Source organism: Vitis vinifera, chromosome 18 (assembly GCF_030704535.1).
Source record: "Vitis vinifera cultivar Pinot Noir 40024 chromosome 18, ASM3070453v1".
NCBI classification, from domain to species: Eukaryota; Viridiplantae; Streptophyta; class Magnoliopsida; order Vitales; family Vitaceae; genus Vitis; species Vitis vinifera.
In genome coordinates, this window is record NC_081822.1 from 10,390,037 (window position 1) to 10,407,579 (window position 17,543).

Consider the following 17,543-nt stretch of genomic DNA (forward strand, 5'->3'; position numbering starts at 1 on the left):
AATTAATATATTTTTTATTATTTATTTTATAAGTGAAAAATCAAGAAGTTTTAAAAAGATTTGGAATTAGGGTTATAATTATTTTGCATAAATTAAATAAGCTTTTAACAATTTAAATTGAGAATTAGGGGTTATGATTGTTTTGCATAAATTAAAGATATCTCAACGGTTTAAATTTGGGAATTAACATAATGATTATTTTGAATAAATTAAATAAACCTTAACATGTATTACTAAATCATCTCTACAACAATGTCATTTGTTTTTTTGAACAGCATAAAAGTTTTGAATAATAAAAAATAAAAGATTATACTACTATTAGTGAGGGATTAAAAATTAAATTTTTGTATATTTCATAAACAAATGGAAGGTATATATTTAAAGCTAATAAATTATTTTTATTATATTATTCAAATATATTTTTACTTATTTTCTTATTTTATGTAAAGATTAAATAATGCAAAACTTACATAATTTTACAACTAATTGTAATATGTTTGATTTATTTTTCCATAGTAAATAAATATATTATAATTTTTTTTTCCTTGCATTTTTTCTTTCATCTCCTTAACATTTTTCATATAACTAAATATAGAGAAAACGATGTTATCAAGTTCAATATACTATAAAAAGACTCGAAATTAAATAGAAATGTATGTATTTTTAAATTATATTATTTTTTAAAAGAGTAAAAATAAGATAAATAAATTTTAAAAAGTATATAAAAATAATTTATTAAATATAAATAAAATTTAATCAATGTTACATTTTCATAATTTTGTTTATCTGTTATTTTTATTATATTTTCCTTCAAAATTATTGATATAAATTTATTTTTTCGTTGTTGTTTTTATTTATTCATTTTTTTCCCCTCATATTTACCAAAAACTAAAATGAGGGTTAATTATTTATTATTTTGACACCATTAAAACAATTAAATTGATAGACTTTAATTCTTGATAAGAGAATGAATATTTTATTTCTGCAATTCTTTTACATAGCGTAGTATAGTACTTATAGTCAATTTTAATTACTAAACACTTCGAAAATAATCTCATAACAAATAAAATTAATTTTTAAATATTAATAAATTCACAAACTCACCCACATATTGGGCTAGCGAGTTGGAAATGGGCTGGATTCGGATTACCAGGCTTGGGTTGGGACACTAGTTGTACCCAAGGTTAAATATGAGATTTTGATTACTAACCATGGTTAATTAATAGCAACTGATGGTAGAGTGGTAGGGTTAGGGTTCAAGCATCAACCTACATAAAGGGTTCCAACTCAGCATAATCTCTACGCATCAGGCGGTGGCTGCGGATCGTTGCTCAGGTGAGTTTTCTTTTACGTTCCTGCGTTTAATAGGCAACCAAACAGAGGCAAACCTTATTAAACCATCCCTTTTCATTCGGCAATGAGTAGATCTGCTAATCCGTGATTCGATGTATATGACATTGAGATCTGATTGCATGTTGTTAGCTTGTCATTTTTGTAATTCCTTTTTGTAAGCTAGGGTCTGTGTAGTTTCCCTATATGTCGTTTTTGTCTCTTTCAAATTATAATAGATGTTCAGTGAAATTTTTTGTTGTGAATCTCGATCTCTGTTTTTGAATCTTATCGAGAGAGAACCGAAGTTGTGGTCAATTGTTTTCTATATCAGTTAATTTTGGGATTGAATTCAAAATCAATTACTACGAATCCGCAATAACTCGGCAGATAACCAAAGTAAGATGTCCAAATTCTTTAGGATTGAAATTGCAAAACTAAGCTCAGCTCCAAATGTTTGGATGGGGTGCAGTTCACTAATTCGGCAAGGGTGGATTGGATTTGAGCTCCATGGTCTAATTTGTGGTGTACGGTGTCCACTTATATGTTTCATTCTTTCAAATTCATAACTACAGTTTCAGTGAACTAGATGAGGCCCATGGTGAAATGTTAAGCTAGTGTGCAATTCATGTAGTTTGCCTTGGTGGATTTGGGGTTGAGGCCCAAATTCTGAAATTTTCATTCGCAATAACTTAAACAAGGCAGAAATTGGCTCCATTTATTCGATGGTTCATTTATCATGGAAACAACGATTATAAGGGACAATTTATTCTGATTGAACATGATGTATGTAGTTTGCATTATAATGGAACCAGGAACTTCTAATGTCTTGGAAATTCTATGATATTTATTAGTTTCAATATAGAAAATCGGAATGTGGTGCATAACCAGTAAGTCTACCTGTTTAAATATTATCTCTTGTTATTAAACTATATAAAATAGAGAATGCACGAGACTTGAACCTACTCATATAAAGGTATAAAGGTATTCACATGTCCACCAATGTGCAAATATCTTTGCTTTTTATTTTTTATGCAATTTTTTATATATTTTTTATAGTGTGCAACCCCACATCTCAACTCCCCCTTCTTCCCTACCCCCCTCTTTTCCTCTTCTCCTCCTCTCATCTCTTTGTCCCCTTTTGCCCATTTGAAACCCCTTAGTAAGGTTTTGTATTCCTACTTGTAACAAGTGAAAGCAGGCCTTTGGCTGAGAGAGTGAAACATTTCTGTAGGCAATTCTGAAGCTTTTGCTTGGATGATATTTATAGACTGAATGTTGACAATCCAATATGAGCTGTGCTCAAGTTGTACACTTGCTTGACACTCTGATGTCCAAACTACAGTATTCAACTAACCTTTCTCTTTGCTGCACTTAACGTAGTGCTGTCTTCCCAATTTATATTTTTCCAATTTTTGAAATTCAACATCCAACTAGTCCAAAATAGTACCTTATTCCTCAATAATTCTCCTTCACGTGTTTTTGTATGCTTATTGCTTTCATGCCTTTTTTTTTAAAGGAATCTGCACCTTTTAGTTTTCTTTTCTCCTGTGCATAATCAAACTCCCAGAATTTTCAAAGTTTATTTTTTCTTTGCAGGTAAATCAGTTAGCTTCCACAGTTAGTACCGTACTTACAATGGCAGATGGTCATGAAACAGATAAGAACATTGAGATATGGAAGATCAAAAAGTTGATCAAGGCACTGGAAGCTGCTCGAGGCAACGGGACAAGCATGATTTCTCTTATCATGCCTCCGCGGGATCAAATATCAAGGGTTACTAAGATGCTGGGAGATGAGTTTGGCACAGCTTCAAACATTAAAAGCAGGGTGAATCGTCAATCTGTTTTGGGAGCAATCACATCTGCACAGCAAAGATTGAAGTTGTACAACAAGGTTCCTCCCAATGGGCTTGTGCTGTACACTGGTACTATTGTGACAGAAGATGGAAAGGAGAAGAAGGTGACTATTGACTTTGAGCCTTTTAGGCCTATAAATGCTTCCCTTTACCTATGTGACAACAAATTCCATACAGAAGCATTGAATGAACTTTTGGAATCTGATGACAAGTTTGGTTTTATTGTTATGGATGGAAATGGTACCCTCTTTGGCACATTAAGTGGCAATACTCGTGAGGTGCTTCATAAATTTACTGTTGACCTCCCAAAGAAACATGGAAGAGGCGGGCAATCAGCACTACGGTTTGCTCGTCTTCGAATGGAGAAGCGTCACAACTATGTGAGGAAGACAGCAGAGCTTGCTACACAATTTTTTATCAATCCTGCCACTAGCCAGCCCAATGTTGCAGGATTAATACTGGCTGGCTCAGCTGACTTCAAGACTGAGCTGAGTCAGTCTGACATGTTTGATCCCCGTCTTCAGGCCAAAATACTTAATGTAGTGGATGTTTCTTATGGAGGGGAGAATGGTTTCAATCAGGCAATCGAGTTGTCCTCAGAGATCTTATCCAATGTGAAGTTCATTCAGGAGAAGCGCTTGATTGGTAAATACTTTGAGGAGATCAGTCAGGACACTGGAAAGTATGTCTTTGGTGTGGAAGATACACTGAAAGCTTTGGAGATGGGTGCTGTTGAGATACTGATTGTGTGGGAGAATCTGGACATGAATAGGTATGTTCTTAAAAACAGCAGCACAGGTGAGATTGTCATAAAACACTTGAACAAGGAACAAGAGGCTGATCAAAACACCTTCAGGGATTCAGCTACCTCTGCTGAATTGGAGGTTCAGGAAAAGATGTCATTGCTAGAGTGGTTTGCCAATGAGTACAAGCGCTTTGGTTGTACACTTGAGTTTGTCACCAACAAATCACAAGAGGGATCCCAGTTCTGCAGGGGCTTTGGTGGGATTGGTGGAATCCTCCGTTACCAGCTAGACATGCGATCATTTGATGAGCTTTCTGATGATGGAGAAAACTACGATGATTCTGAATAGCAATCAATCAACTGTTCCCCCGTGCTGGTGCAGATGGGGTCAAATGCCTGCACTGGTACGCGAGATGGGGGGCCTCTTGCTGCTGCTGCTATCTTGATGTCCAAAAAACTTTCATGGAGATATAATCAAGGTTTTTACCTTTGAACTCTCTCTCTCTCTCTCTCTCTCTCTCTCTCTCTAAAGATAGCATTTCATAGTATAGGAATACCCCTTTGATTTGGGATGTGTCTTGCACTTGTTGATGCCTGATGCAACCGGAGATCCCAGCTTTTCTGCATATATATTATATATATATGGCATAATGTTTTGAAAACTTCATCAAGAGCTTCCATGTCAACAGATTTTAAGGCCTTCTAAGATTTTTTGATAGGTTTTACTCGTGTTGTTTGGTTTAACTTCTTGAAATGGTAAAAAACCTGTTTAATTTGTGAGTTTTTCGTTTGGTTGATTTCTGAAATTCACACATTCTTTCAAGCAACTCTCACAATTGAAGTTTAACCCCAAACCTGAATACATTCGGCTCTTAGTCAGGAAGCTTGGGTTAGAGATGAGGATTGGGTTGCTGTCTTGCTTGATTTGAATCCAGCTGGAGCATTATCCAATCTGCATGGGTTGCTGTCCAACATTTGACCGGCCTTGCTCTCTTTACCAGCTTTAGGAACTTAGGAAGCTTATATTTTTCATTCAAGGCTTATCCACCTTACTCATGATTATTCATTCCATGTGGATTTTGTGATGGAGCAGTTGGGAATGCCTGGATTTAAGAGCGCAATGAATGGCTTCTACTTTTTTGCTTGGAGGAGATTGTGTGAAAGCTTACTTTTCCTTTGCTTCAGTGGATGGCTTGGCTGGAACAAAAGATGCTGATACTTTGCAGCAGTTCTCTGGAAACCTTATCGGTTGGTTTATGGTGAACATCTACTATGGTTCTTCTCTCAGAAGAAGTTATGCGCATCCTTTAAGTATTTTGTTTCAAGTTTATGCAGGATTTCCCTGCTGAATATGTTATACTTATGAGTGGCATAACATAGATTGATGGCCCACTTTATTTGATGGACTATGGCTTGATATACCTTTGAATGCCGGTATTATAATGAAATAGCAAAACTACTTTACCCTATGCCAAAAGGTATGTGCTATATTGTCTAAAACCATAAAAGCAAAGGGCATTTTCGTAAAAATGAAATGTTCTTTGCTTTGGAATCAAGGATTAAGATGTTTTACATGTGAATACGAGCTTTTTCTTGGCCTAACTCATTAAGTAATTCACATAGCGTAGTTTTGAGCAATTATTTTATTTGTACTTGACCCGTGTCCAACTAGTATGATATTGCTTTATGGGGCCTGTTTAGAATACTGAGGTGATATGCCTGTAGGCCAGTCGAGACAATTAGTGATTTGCGAGGGTGCAGCTTTCAGTGGAATCGTATTATGTTTTGTTGTGGGCTAGAGAGATGACGTTGAAGAGACTATACCTCCTGAGGTTGTCATGGTATTACTCTCGCAAATATTTCTATTGATAATAGATGAAAGAATATCGTCGGCTTAATAATATTATTATTCTTTCTTCCATAATCTAACAAAATAACTCTTAACGAATAATTTCATCTACATGGATTGTATTATATAATAATTTTTTTTTCACTATCCAATTCCAATAATATTACTGGCTTGTTTCTTCAAAAGCTTCAATGGAATATATTTTGACTCCATCCAAGAGTCCAGAAAAATTGTAAAATCAATCATGATTCTTCAATACGATTGCACCGGGAAGTATCAATCTTTGGTATCCAACTTTTTCATAAGCCTTCCTAGTGAAATGATTATTTGAAAATGTGTTTTTTTTTTCTTTTCTTATGTAACAAGTCCATGTTTTGATATTAGCTGCAGGGCCATATATAATATACGCGCAATCAACGAATGCTAGTTTAGGCTACATGGATAAAATTATTGTGCAAGGTTCTTAATTAAATAAGTGAAAAATTTTAAATCGCTTATTTTTATTTTCCATCGATAAAATTAAAATTATATCAAGAGGTGGCTTATTGCGGGATGTAACAATAACGACAGGGTGCAGAACATACAAGGAAAAATGAGTCTGGACCTTCTGAAATAACTGTCTAATTGTAGACTCCCTTGGTTTTGAATTCATCATCATATCTTTAAAAATGTGTTTCGTATTTTTAAATGTTTTGTAATTCATCGCTTAAGACAAAAGCATCTGTCACGAGGTTAATGAGGAAAGGGTAAACACAATTATAATATTATTTTAGTTAATGACGAAGGGTTCACGAGAAATTTCAGTCTTCCTTCAGTGTTTTTTCAAGTTATATTGCATAAGGAAACTTTGTTCATATTTGAGAGGTGTTTTTGCAACAGTTTTGATTTTTTTTCAATGTTTTGCATTACTAAAATTTATTTGAAAAATAAAAATATTTTTAGCATGTAATTTTTTTTTTTATAGATATGCTTTAGAAGTAAAATTTATACATAGTTCTTTATTTTTAGTCTTCGGTATTTATATAATTATTTTTAAAATAATTCTAAAAATGCAAATAAAAATAATTTGGAAAACATTATTTGACCTTTTTTTGCTTTTAAAAACAAAAAATTGTTTTGTGTTTTTATTTTATTTTTGCTATCTGAAATTAGTTGAAGACTTAAAATTGAGGAGAATTAAGAAAATTAAGCTTTATAAGGTAGAGGAGTGTGATTAACTTAAAGTTACAAAACTTTATAAATAAGTAGGATATGGAAGTGAAAAAGACAAAAATGGTTTTTTTTTTAAATCTATTTTATGTTTTATTTATTATTATCTATTTTCATCTTATTTTTTATTAAGCAAAATATTATTAATACCATCTTTAAAATTTAATAATAATATTATTATATAACCCTTATGGTTGTTTTTATTAATTGTTATTGATATTGTTGAAAAACACTTGTATTGAAAACAATACAGAAAATATTTATACTAATATTTTAATATCGACATTGAAAATAATAAAATGAATAATGAATAATAATAATAATAATAATAATAACAATAATAATAATAATAGGAGATAGAATTAAAAAAAAGTAGTAAGATATTCAAAAACTGAAAAGGATAATTTTGACATTTTTCTAATTTTCAAATGTCTTTATAAACATTTAAATAAATCTTATAAGTTGGGATGATTATTTATAACATGCAAATCAAAGAGTATTTTTATTTTTATTTTTACAAATAAAAGAGTATTTTATTTCAGAAGCAAATACCCATTTTTGATATATTTTCAACCCGTCCGGTTTCACCTCCTCTGTGCCAAACTAGCCGTGCACTGATCCAGATACTCTCAAAAACTAGGGTTTGGTTCTCACCGAAGAAGCACAAAGTGATCGGCCATGGACAGTGCCTTCGCGAGCGCCTCTGCCATCAGCGATCAGAGGCAAAAGATCGAGCAGTACAAACTCATTCTTTCCTCTGTCATCACATCAAATGACATCGCACAGGCCAGGAAATTCATCGATCACAGTTAATTCTCCAACTCAGTATTTTTTTCTTGCTTTGTTTGATGGTTTCAATTTCGAATTAATGTTCAGTTATTTCCCCCCATTTTTTTTGGGAGTGTAGTGTTATCGGACGACGTTCCTTTGGTGGTCTCGCGGCAACTTCTGCAAATATTCGCTCAAGAATTGGGGAGGCTGAAGCCGGAGGCCCAAAAGGAAATTGCTCATTATACCCTTACTCAGATTCAGCCACGGTGTGTGTCATTTGAAGAACAGGTTGGCTGCAGATATTTATGTATGGATTTATTGGAGGATGATAAGCGCCTAGGGTTAGGGTTAGAGAATGATACTACTGCTCATGGAAGTCAAATTTTTTTTTTTTTTTTGGTTTTTTTGAGTGCATCATTCCATTATCAAATATTAATTGTGGAATAAAAAGTAATTAAGTAGTTGTTATTGATATAATTTCCTTATTATTAAGTCACGTAAAGAAACCCTAAAATGTAGCTACCTAGTTGTTTGAATTAATTTTTGTGATTTTCATAATAAAACAAGTGGACTATGTCATATAGGTAGTCTTTTGTTATCCTGTTTGTCACATTCTAAGTTATTTCAGTGTCGATTTCATTGTTCATGTTAGTAGTTTGGATCCACACTATCAGATTATCACTTAGTTGGCATAAGTGCCTGAAGGGAATGGTGTTCCATTTATATTTTGTTGTTCTGGTTCATCTTTGATACGTGAAAGTACTCATCTATTTGTATGAGTTGCAGGTGTTAGTTATCAGAGAGAAGCTTGCTGAGTTGTATGAGTCCGAGCAGCAGTGGTCAAAGGCAGCACAGATGCTCAGTGGCATTGATTTAGACTCCACAATGAGGTGTGGGAGCTGTCTTCTTTTATTTTGCTCATGAAACAGTGAAGATTTTTATACATCCTTGGCATAACACTGGGATATTTATTTTGTTTTATGATGTCTCCCCACCAGGGTTATTGATGATACATTCAGATTGTCGAAATGTGTCCAAATAGCTCGTCTATATCTTGAGGTATTGACTTTGTCTTTATGTAAATTTTAAACCAAGGAGTCTTTATTGATTATTCATGAATGTTTATTATGTATGTGAGAGTTCCTCAAGGAGTCTTGAGGAATGAGTACTGTTTTCCAGATGTTGCAATTCCTCAGCTAAGATGCCTGGATTGTATGTGCCTATTTGAATGAAAAATAGTTCATTAGTAGTTGGAGGATTTGCAATTGGGTGTAGAACCATGGAGAGTTATCTTTACTGTCCTATCGGAACATACTAAGCATAGATGGAATCATGTGCACTACAGATTATTTCACAAGGAAGTAGTTTCATGGGTGCTTGCTTTTCTATGCATTTCAATTTCAGACAAGTGGGTGTTTAGTAAGTGTGTAACATATTGTAAAGTGAATTATAGATTTTCACAACTGTTGACACGCTATACAACACAGGATGGGTAATTTTAGTTTTATGTATTTTCTATAGAGATAATTACTGGTTGGATGTGTAGGGGTTTGGATGAACAAGGATCATTGGATTTCTTACATCAATAACTTCTGATTATCTCTTCTAACTATCCTAAAGAAAGTTCAAGTTTATCTGGTTGTATTAATCTTGTCCTCATATTGGTTGGATTTTCAGTTGTGAAACCTGATGCCCTTTAAAATGCAGCATGTGTGTTCCTGTTTTTAATATGCTTGTTTTGTGGTTTTAATTCCATAATTGGGGATTTTAATATAAAAAAAAATAGGAATTGCAACCTTCACCACTTTTTTGCTTCTTTGGCAGGATGATGATGCTGTTAATGCGGAAGCTTTTATTAATAAAGCCTCATTCTTGGTTAGCAACAGTCAGCATGAAGTATTGAATTTACAGTACAAGGTTGACACTGTTTGACAGTCAATTATGATAGTTGTGTTAAAATTTTGAATCTTTAGTGTATTAACTAATTTATTTTTAATACATCCCTTATTGTCAGGTTTGTTATGCTAGGATTTTAGATTTGAAGAGGAAGTTCTTGGAGGCAGCATTACGATATTATGACATATCCCAAATTGAGAAACGGCAAATAGGAGATGAGTATGTATATGAATTTTTACTGAAGTTCTTTGACAAGTGTTTTCTCTGTGAATTTATGGCATATTGCTTGGCGTATGGATCTAGGGATTCCTAATAGCTAATACCTACTGTAGAAAATCTGTTGACTTCCTACAGAATCTAATTTATTGCAATCTTTGCTGTTTCCCCCTCCCAACTATGCGTCCTCAGTATTGTTTATTGCTGGCAACCATTTGTTCATGTCATGGTTTTTGATCTCCTGTCACCTCAGTTGAATCGATTTGATTTCAAGAAATTGAATCTTAAATGAGTTACCTACCTGTTATTGATGCTCTGGTTGAATTTTAAATGATTTGCTTAATCATGCTTCATTGAACTTGCATTTATAATATTCAAACCTAGCATTGTATAGGCAAATATGGACTATATTAACTTATTAAGGAGGAAACCTTACAGGCGATGCAGACAGGGTTCTATACCTGCTTGCAGTGTCTTCTAATTTTTAAAGTTTTAAGAAATGAAAATGGAGGATGCTGAAACTGAAGATATAACTTTGCTTCAAAACTGGGTGGCCCTTTCCAGATTTCCTCCATTTATCACATGAAATCAGCCTAAATCCTCTCCTGAAAAAAGAGGAGTTTGTGCCCAGACATTTTTTGGCATCTCCAGGTATATGAGTCATGATATGTTAATTAAATTTGAAAAATCCAACCGATCTGGTTTTTGAGTTGGTTTGAATATAGCAATGAGCCTACACAGAGTTGATGGCTGTGACTAGAAATGGATTACTCCTTCCACAGGTCGTGGCGAGGCATAGAATGTATAACCAAATGCTTATTGTCAGATAAGTTTGGTCCCCCATAGGAGAGAAACTTGACTTAGGGTTTTGGTGTTCTTGCTCTATGGCATTTACTTTTTTTTTTTTTTGATGAGTAAAGCAACGGTGTCTTGCTCTATGGCATATTATGAATGCCTCTTTTCTCCTTGTATTGGTATTCTTGTTGAAATCAGATACCCACAAGGAGGAATTTGAATTTGATTGGGTTTTTTTATAGAGCTTTGTTCCCTCTATTTATTTTTGAAAATATAATGGCAATGATCATTTTGTGACATACCTGTTGGACACTTGTTCTATCTCCCTCTTTTTATAGGATTTTATTTCTGTCCTTTTTTATAGGATTCTATTTCATTCCCTTTTTCTTTGTACTTGATAGCCTTATTGGCACTTAGATATTAGTTCATAGATTTCGCTAAAATATTTCATGTCAGGTTGATTGACGAGGAAGCATTGGAGCAAGCTCTATCTGCTGCTGTAACATGCACAATTTTGGCTGCTGCAGGTCCTCAACGTTCTCGTGTTCTGGCGACTTTGTATAAAGTGAATACCTTCTCGTGATTAATACAAGTCTGATACTCAAATTGTATTTTCAATTTGCATTTTTGTTGAAACATTTATTTGGTTCAGGATGAACGCTGCTCAAAGTTGAAGATTTATCCTATATTGCAAAAGGTTCTCTCTCTCTCTCTCTCACACACACACACACACACTGAAGGCATATACACATTGTTCCTATGATGTGTTTAGATACTGTTCTCATGCTACAAATATTGGTTGACTTGTCATGCCCATCAAAAAAAATATCATGTATTTTCTCATATCTGCTTTTGTTTAAACCTTTGCTGTTTTCTTTATGGCAAGCCTAATATAGAATTTACCAGGTGTATTTGGAGAGAATTTTGAGAAAACCTGAAATCGATGCCTTCGCTGAAGAACTAAAAGCCCATCAGGTTCTAATAAGTTTGCTGTTTCAGTTTTCAGATCGTATATTTACAGAGTTCACCTTTTGTTGGATGTGACACCGTGTCTTCACACCTTTCCTTTTCCAACAGAAAGCACTTTTACCTGACAATTTTACTGTGTTGGATCGTGCAATGATTGAGCATAATCTTTTGAGTGCAAGCAAGCTTTACACAAATATAAGGTTGGAGATATGCACAATTGATTGTCTTCCTTTAATTTCAAATTTTGCCCTATCTTACTAGAATTATCCATATTTATGCTAATAATTTTTTAATTCTTAACTGTATCTTTGCCATAGCTTTGATGAGCTAGGTACATTGCTGGGCATTGCTCCTCAGAAGGTACAATTCTATCTTGATGCCAAAGTTCTAAAATTGGATCACCTTTGTCTCTTTATTATTTTAACTTTTAAAAGATTTTTTATGCATTTCTATTTTCAGGCATGTTTGGCTATTGCATCAATAATGCCAGCCTACATGCATCCCCATGGTCCATATGTTGTTCATTGTCTATTATGTTATACTATCCCTATTCTGAGGGAAGGGCTTGGGAATACAATGCTTGTAGCATGCATTGTCTAAGATTTTGTGTGTCCCTTTCACTTTGTTTTGTTGTGCTGATTCGATCTTTATCTATTTTTGGATCTAAACCACGAAAATGTTAGATTTTCCAGTACTCTTACAGAATGGAACCATTTTAGGATGGTTCTTTGATAGACCAGTTTGTACATGAGCAAAAAGATTGATTCTAACTGTTCAGATCTAGGATTAAATGTACGCTTTGATTGGTTATGTTTGTTTTGTTTCCTTCTAGCTCCTGTTTTGGATGGGTGGATGAGGTTCTTGAGCAAGGATGAAAGTTTCCATTTTTTTCGCGGAAATTTCGCCGAATTTTCGGGTTTCGGTGGCCGGCGATACGAAAGAGGGGGGCGAAATGTCGACGGGAGAAATTTCGCCAAATTTCTGTTAAAATCGGCGAAAAAATCACCGAAACATGGCTGCAAGCAAAAAATCGGTGAAATTTCGGTTTGTATCGTCTATTTTTCGAGAAATTTCCCGATATTTCCTACCAGTCCAGCCCGCGCACAGGATACAAAATCTGTCCAATTTTTATTTTTTTTTTAAAAAAAAACATAAGATGTTCCTTAGTAATCTGATCATGACTTGCAGGCAAAGGTTGTTTTTCAGCCTGGCTCAAAAATCGCGGATTTAGGGTTCGTGAAATTTAAATCCAATGGCACAAAAGCAAAGCGACCCTAGAACAGATCAGAAAACACAGGGAGAAAAAAAAAAAAAAAACAATTTTTTTGGTTTTCCTTGAGGGTTTTGCATGGATTTTCTCGGAAATCAAACGAGGATGAATTTTCTCGGAAATCAAACGAGGATGAATTTTCCCGGAAATCGAATGGGGGATGGATTTTCCCGGAAATTGAATGGGGGATGGATTTTCTTGGGAATCAAACAGGGGTTGCAAAAAAAAAAAGGTAATAAATGATTCGATTAGAACCTGCGAGGATTGAGAGTGAAAGAGCAAATTGGGGCCGATTCTCTCGTCCGGAGGGCAGCTTCAGTCAAGGGCTTTTTGATGCCTGAGTGAGAGAAGCGGGTATTCAGCAAAAGGCTTTTCGGATGGGTGGCCTTTTGATTTTTTAAAAATTTAGTAGAGATAAAAAAAAAAAAAAATGGAAACAAATCATGACTCGATGGTGATGGTCCAAAATGTGATCCAACGATCCAAAGTTAGCCCCAACAGATATGTGATAATATATACAAATTATTGGTATTTAATAAAATCAAGTTAATATATATAAATTATTTGTATTTAATAAAATCAAATTTTGTATGAAACTTGATAATAAATGCATAATTACAAAATTCATATTTTTTATTAACCCACATAATATAATTACATATAATATCGCAAATCATATAATATATATATCAAATTATTCAACAAAATAAATTTAAATTATCTATTATACTTCTAATTATATTGTTATGAGGTTTTTTTTTACATTTTTATGAGTTTTGATCAATTTTTTGCCTATCAAAATTTTTTTTCCAAAATATCCGTCGATATTTCTCCGATATATCCGATATATCCGTAAAATCAAGTTACCGATATATCCGTGATTACCGATATTTTCATCATTGTTCTTGAGCATGTGGTTCAAGTAATATTTCCTGGTATCATGATATTGATTGTCAATGACCATTTCCTTGTTCTTATGGATGGAAGCTAGTGAAATGTTAGACTTTTGAGTAATTTAACCTTGCACTGGTGAGTTATCTTGGAACACTTGGTGCATGATCAAAAACTGTTTTGTGTTAAAGTTGAGTTAATACACACTAGGGTTGCCTAGTGCTTGTTTTATTTCAAACTTCAATTTTTTCGACAGGTGGGTTTAGTTTGGTGAACATGTGGTCAGAGTAATATATCCTGATACGATGATATTGATTGTCAATGGTCATTGCCTAGTGGTCCAGTTTTAATGAAGGGTGTGCATATTGAGTATGGAGTTTCTGCAACCTAGTAGCACTATTACTTGTGACTGTGGCCTCTCTTTTAGGTTTTATATTCACATGGTTAATTATGAGAGGCTACTTGGTCACGCAAAACTGCCATCAGATGAGATTTGCATGTGTTCTTGAAGTTTATTTCCCTCTAGCATTCTAGACTGGGCTAATGTGCTCTTGGAAGCAAGTGAAGTGCTCTAGAATACTAATTAAATGATGCCACAGTGTTGCCTTGGGGGTTAGGTTGGAGGCTTCACAACTCATGATGGTAGATAAGTAACTTTTGTGTTGTCTTGTCTTGTGTTTTCATTCCTCCCGTTTGGATGACTTGATTTTCTGTTATTTCTAGGTACTGGGGCTATTAGTGTGTGGAAGGGGCCCCCAAGGCAAAATGTCTGGTTTTTACACTCACTCCCTATTTACTCTTGACCTCTCAAAACACAATCCAAAAAGCTTGAAACCTTCTGACTATTACTTGATCTGTTATTCTTTTCTGCTTCCCTCAATAAAAGTTGAAGTTACTCTAGCTGAGAGGTGCTATGATGTCAAAACTGGGGGAGTTTTTGAGGTCCCATTCTAACATAGCTGAATGGGCACTTCAAGGGAATTAGTTCCCAATTTATCCTTGTGGAGTAAAACTTTCTTCCTAGCTCTACTCTTTTCCATTTTCTCTATGTACAGATTCTAAGCTCCATGGAGATCTACCCTTGTAAATCTTTTTGCTTATCTTGCTTGGTTCAAAGTATCCATAGGGACTGTTACAACTTGGTGGAGGTTTATCCTTATTGGTCATAGTTGTGACCAGTTCGAGATGTGAGTTGAGTATTGTGCTGTTCAATAACAATTCAATCGCAACTCTTAACATGAATTATTCGATTCGGCTAACTCGGGAGAGGACTTCAAGTCACAAGAATCTGACTTACATCCAATGCAATTAAGAGGCAAAAAAATAGAGAATCTTTGTATTTCTTGTAGATTACCCACATCAATTAAGAGAAAATATCTTAATCATGACTAAGAATAAGAAATTCAAAATGACTTATTTACAAACAATGATTAACTTGTTGTCAATCATATTTTATTATTATTTTTTATATTGTGAAAATAATTTTTTTTCTCATTCAGCAAAGTACAGTTTCTATATTTATTGGTAATTGATATATCAAAAGATATATATATATATACACACATTTGCTTATAAAAAAAAAAATCTTTTGATATATCAATTACCAAAATTTATTATTGGGTATAAAATTGATATAATTATGTATTAAGACTTTTTTATTTTTAATATTGTCATGAATCAATCTCAAATGTGATGGAATTTTTTTTAGTAGTTTGTCGAGTTCATCTAATTGTAATGGATTTTTTTATTAGTTTGTTGGGTTCATCTAATTGTAATTATATTTCTGAAAATTTTCATTAATTTTTTATATTTTTTTAATTAATATATTATGCATACTTCCTAAGTCAGCTATCGATACTGCAACTTTGGACAATGATATCCCGTCCATATCCTTTATTTATTGATCTTCCCTTAGACCATGTTATCTTGTCCATATCCTTTATTTACTAATCTTCCCTTATACCCATACATGCAATTATGTTTTTTCCAAGACTAGAAGTAACATCATTTTTTATCTGCTTTCTCCCCGTATCTCTTTGCTGTAATTACTAACCCAACCTTGTACTTCTTGCAATTCCACTTTGTCCAAGACAATGTAACATGATTTTTTTTATCTGCTTCTAACAAGATCTCTTTCACTCTCTCTCAAAGACATGTTATACTTTCCAGGTGCTCTCCTCTTTGATGTCATAGAAGAATAAATTCCATTTTTTCACTTACAATATAGATTCTCTCTGTTGTCTGAGAGCCCCAGTGAATCTGAATCTTCTGGGTTAATATGTTCACTATTGTTTAAATACTTGGCTGGTTGTTTTTTACAGGCCGAGAAGATAGCGTCAAGAATGATTTATGAGGATAGAATGAGGGGATCTATTGATCAGGTGTGGATGACTATCTTGGTTTAGCTTTTGCTAAATTTACTCTTGTCACCATTTATGGTGAAATGAGAATTTAGAAATCTTGGTTCCTAGGATTCGTTTAGATAAACTTCCTGTTTTTTGTTTTTCAAAATAGAAACTTCTGTATAAAAAGTAAAAACTCTTATAAAGTGTAACTTACCTTATATCCTTAAAAATTACTTCTAAAAATTTTAAAATTTGAGGTGGTAAAATTTTTTTAATATCTCAAAATTTTTAATCAGTTTTTAAAACCAATACCCTTGGAGGTTACTACCTTTTTCTATTTTTGAAAACAAAAAATAAGAAGTGTATCCAAACAGATGCAGTTTTATGTTCCATATTTTTTTTACTGCAAGGTATACTCTTGCAATAGGAGCCATACTCCACATTTGGAGGATTTTTTGGAGAGGTGGAATATGATTGAATTTATAATAGGGATTTATTGTGATTGAGAATGACACTGAAGAACATTATTTATATGAAAAAAAATTGTATATCAGGTGGAAGCTGTTATACATTTTGAGGATGACACTGAGGAGTTACAACAGTGGGATCAACAGGTAATTATCTGTCTTAAATGCATGGCATCACATATGTCTTTCATAAATATCACATAGGGTACTAGCTCTGAGTCCTGGTTCAAGTGGTAAAGGGTTGAGAGGGTTTGTGGGAGGTTCTAGGTTCCAAGTCGCAATGGGGAAAAAAGGTATTGCCAATAAGCAAATATCAGCATTTAAGCACAATATTGGCCAGATTCTAATAAGATGAATGGCATTGACCTTTAATTTTTACTTGGCTCTTAGTTTTGCACTGACTGAACATTGCAGATTGTTGGCCTCTGCCAAGCTCTCAATGATGTTCTTGATAGCATGGCGAAGAAGGGCTTGTCAATTCCTGTCTGATCCACGTTGATGACAACAAAGCAGACGGACTTGCCACTCAAATCACTCAACTACAGTTTTGCATGTTATTTTCTCAGCATTGGTTTATCTTGTCTACCTAGATCAGAAGTTATATGGCATCATCATGGCTTAACAAATGGCGACCTTTGCACTTGCCTCACCCCATGCTCGTATATCCTGTTCATGTTCATATTCTGCATTTTTGTATGATTGATTTAAGCTCATGGTCGGCAATGGCTTCCTGGTCTTCAAATTTAATATTTCTTGTATATTGTGAGCCAAGGGTTTGGTTGTTCTAATGATGTTACCTTCTATGTTTAATTTGATTCTATTGTTCAAGTGAACATGGGCACATGTGCCCCTTCTTCAGCTTGTTAATTCAACTGGGTTTGTGCGATGTAGAAAAAAGGAGAATAGATGGGCAATTCCAAAATTTTCCTTAAA

General features: G+C 33.9%; 2 protein-coding genes across 6 annotated transcripts; both read left to right on the forward strand.

Moving 5' to 3' along the window:
* The first annotated feature begins 1,217 nt into the window (after positions 1-1,217).
* LOC100248954 (eukaryotic peptide chain release factor subunit 1-3-like) lies at positions 1,218-5,401 on the forward strand. 4 transcript variants are annotated; one of them, XR_009464891.1, is made up of 3 exons: positions 1,218-1,335; positions 2,929-4,411; positions 4,809-5,401. XR_009464891.1 is itself a non-coding variant. In XM_059734434.1 (2 exons), exon 2 carries the CDS (start codon positions 2,968-2,970, stop codon positions 4,279-4,281), a length of 1,314 nt encoding a protein of 437 aa, XP_059590417.1. In that variant the 5' UTR covers positions 1,218-1,335; positions 2,929-2,967; the 3' UTR covers positions 4,282-5,401. The 4 variants fall into 4 exon arrangements, 1 of the variants encoding a protein (XP_059590417.1); XR_009464889.1 differs by having other exon boundaries at positions 5,026-5,401; XR_009464890.1 differs by having other exon boundaries at positions 1,327-1,447; positions 5,026-5,401.
* A 2,053-nt stretch (positions 5,402-7,454) lies between these two features.
* On the forward strand, positions 7,455-17,477 carry LOC100254062 (COP9 signalosome complex subunit 4). 2 transcript variants are annotated; one of them, XM_002282975.4, is made up of 14 exons: positions 7,455-7,798; positions 7,898-8,049; positions 8,548-8,651; positions 8,760-8,820; positions 9,586-9,678; positions 9,776-9,876; positions 11,125-11,233; positions 11,321-11,365; positions 11,575-11,643; positions 11,746-11,837; positions 11,955-11,997; positions 16,120-16,179; positions 16,698-16,757; positions 17,025-17,477. In XM_002282975.4, the coding sequence occupies exons 1-14, from the start codon at positions 7,669-7,671 to the stop codon at positions 17,097-17,099; spliced, it is 1,194 nt and encodes a 397-aa protein (XP_002283011.1). In that variant the 5' UTR covers positions 7,455-7,668; the 3' UTR covers positions 17,100-17,477. The 2 variants fall into 2 exon arrangements, with proteins under 2 accessions (XP_002283011.1, XP_059590418.1); XM_059734435.1 differs by lacking the exons at positions 16,698-16,757; positions 17,025-17,477 and having other exon boundaries at positions 11,955-16,144.
* The last annotated feature ends 66 nt before the right edge of the window (positions 17,478-17,543 follow it).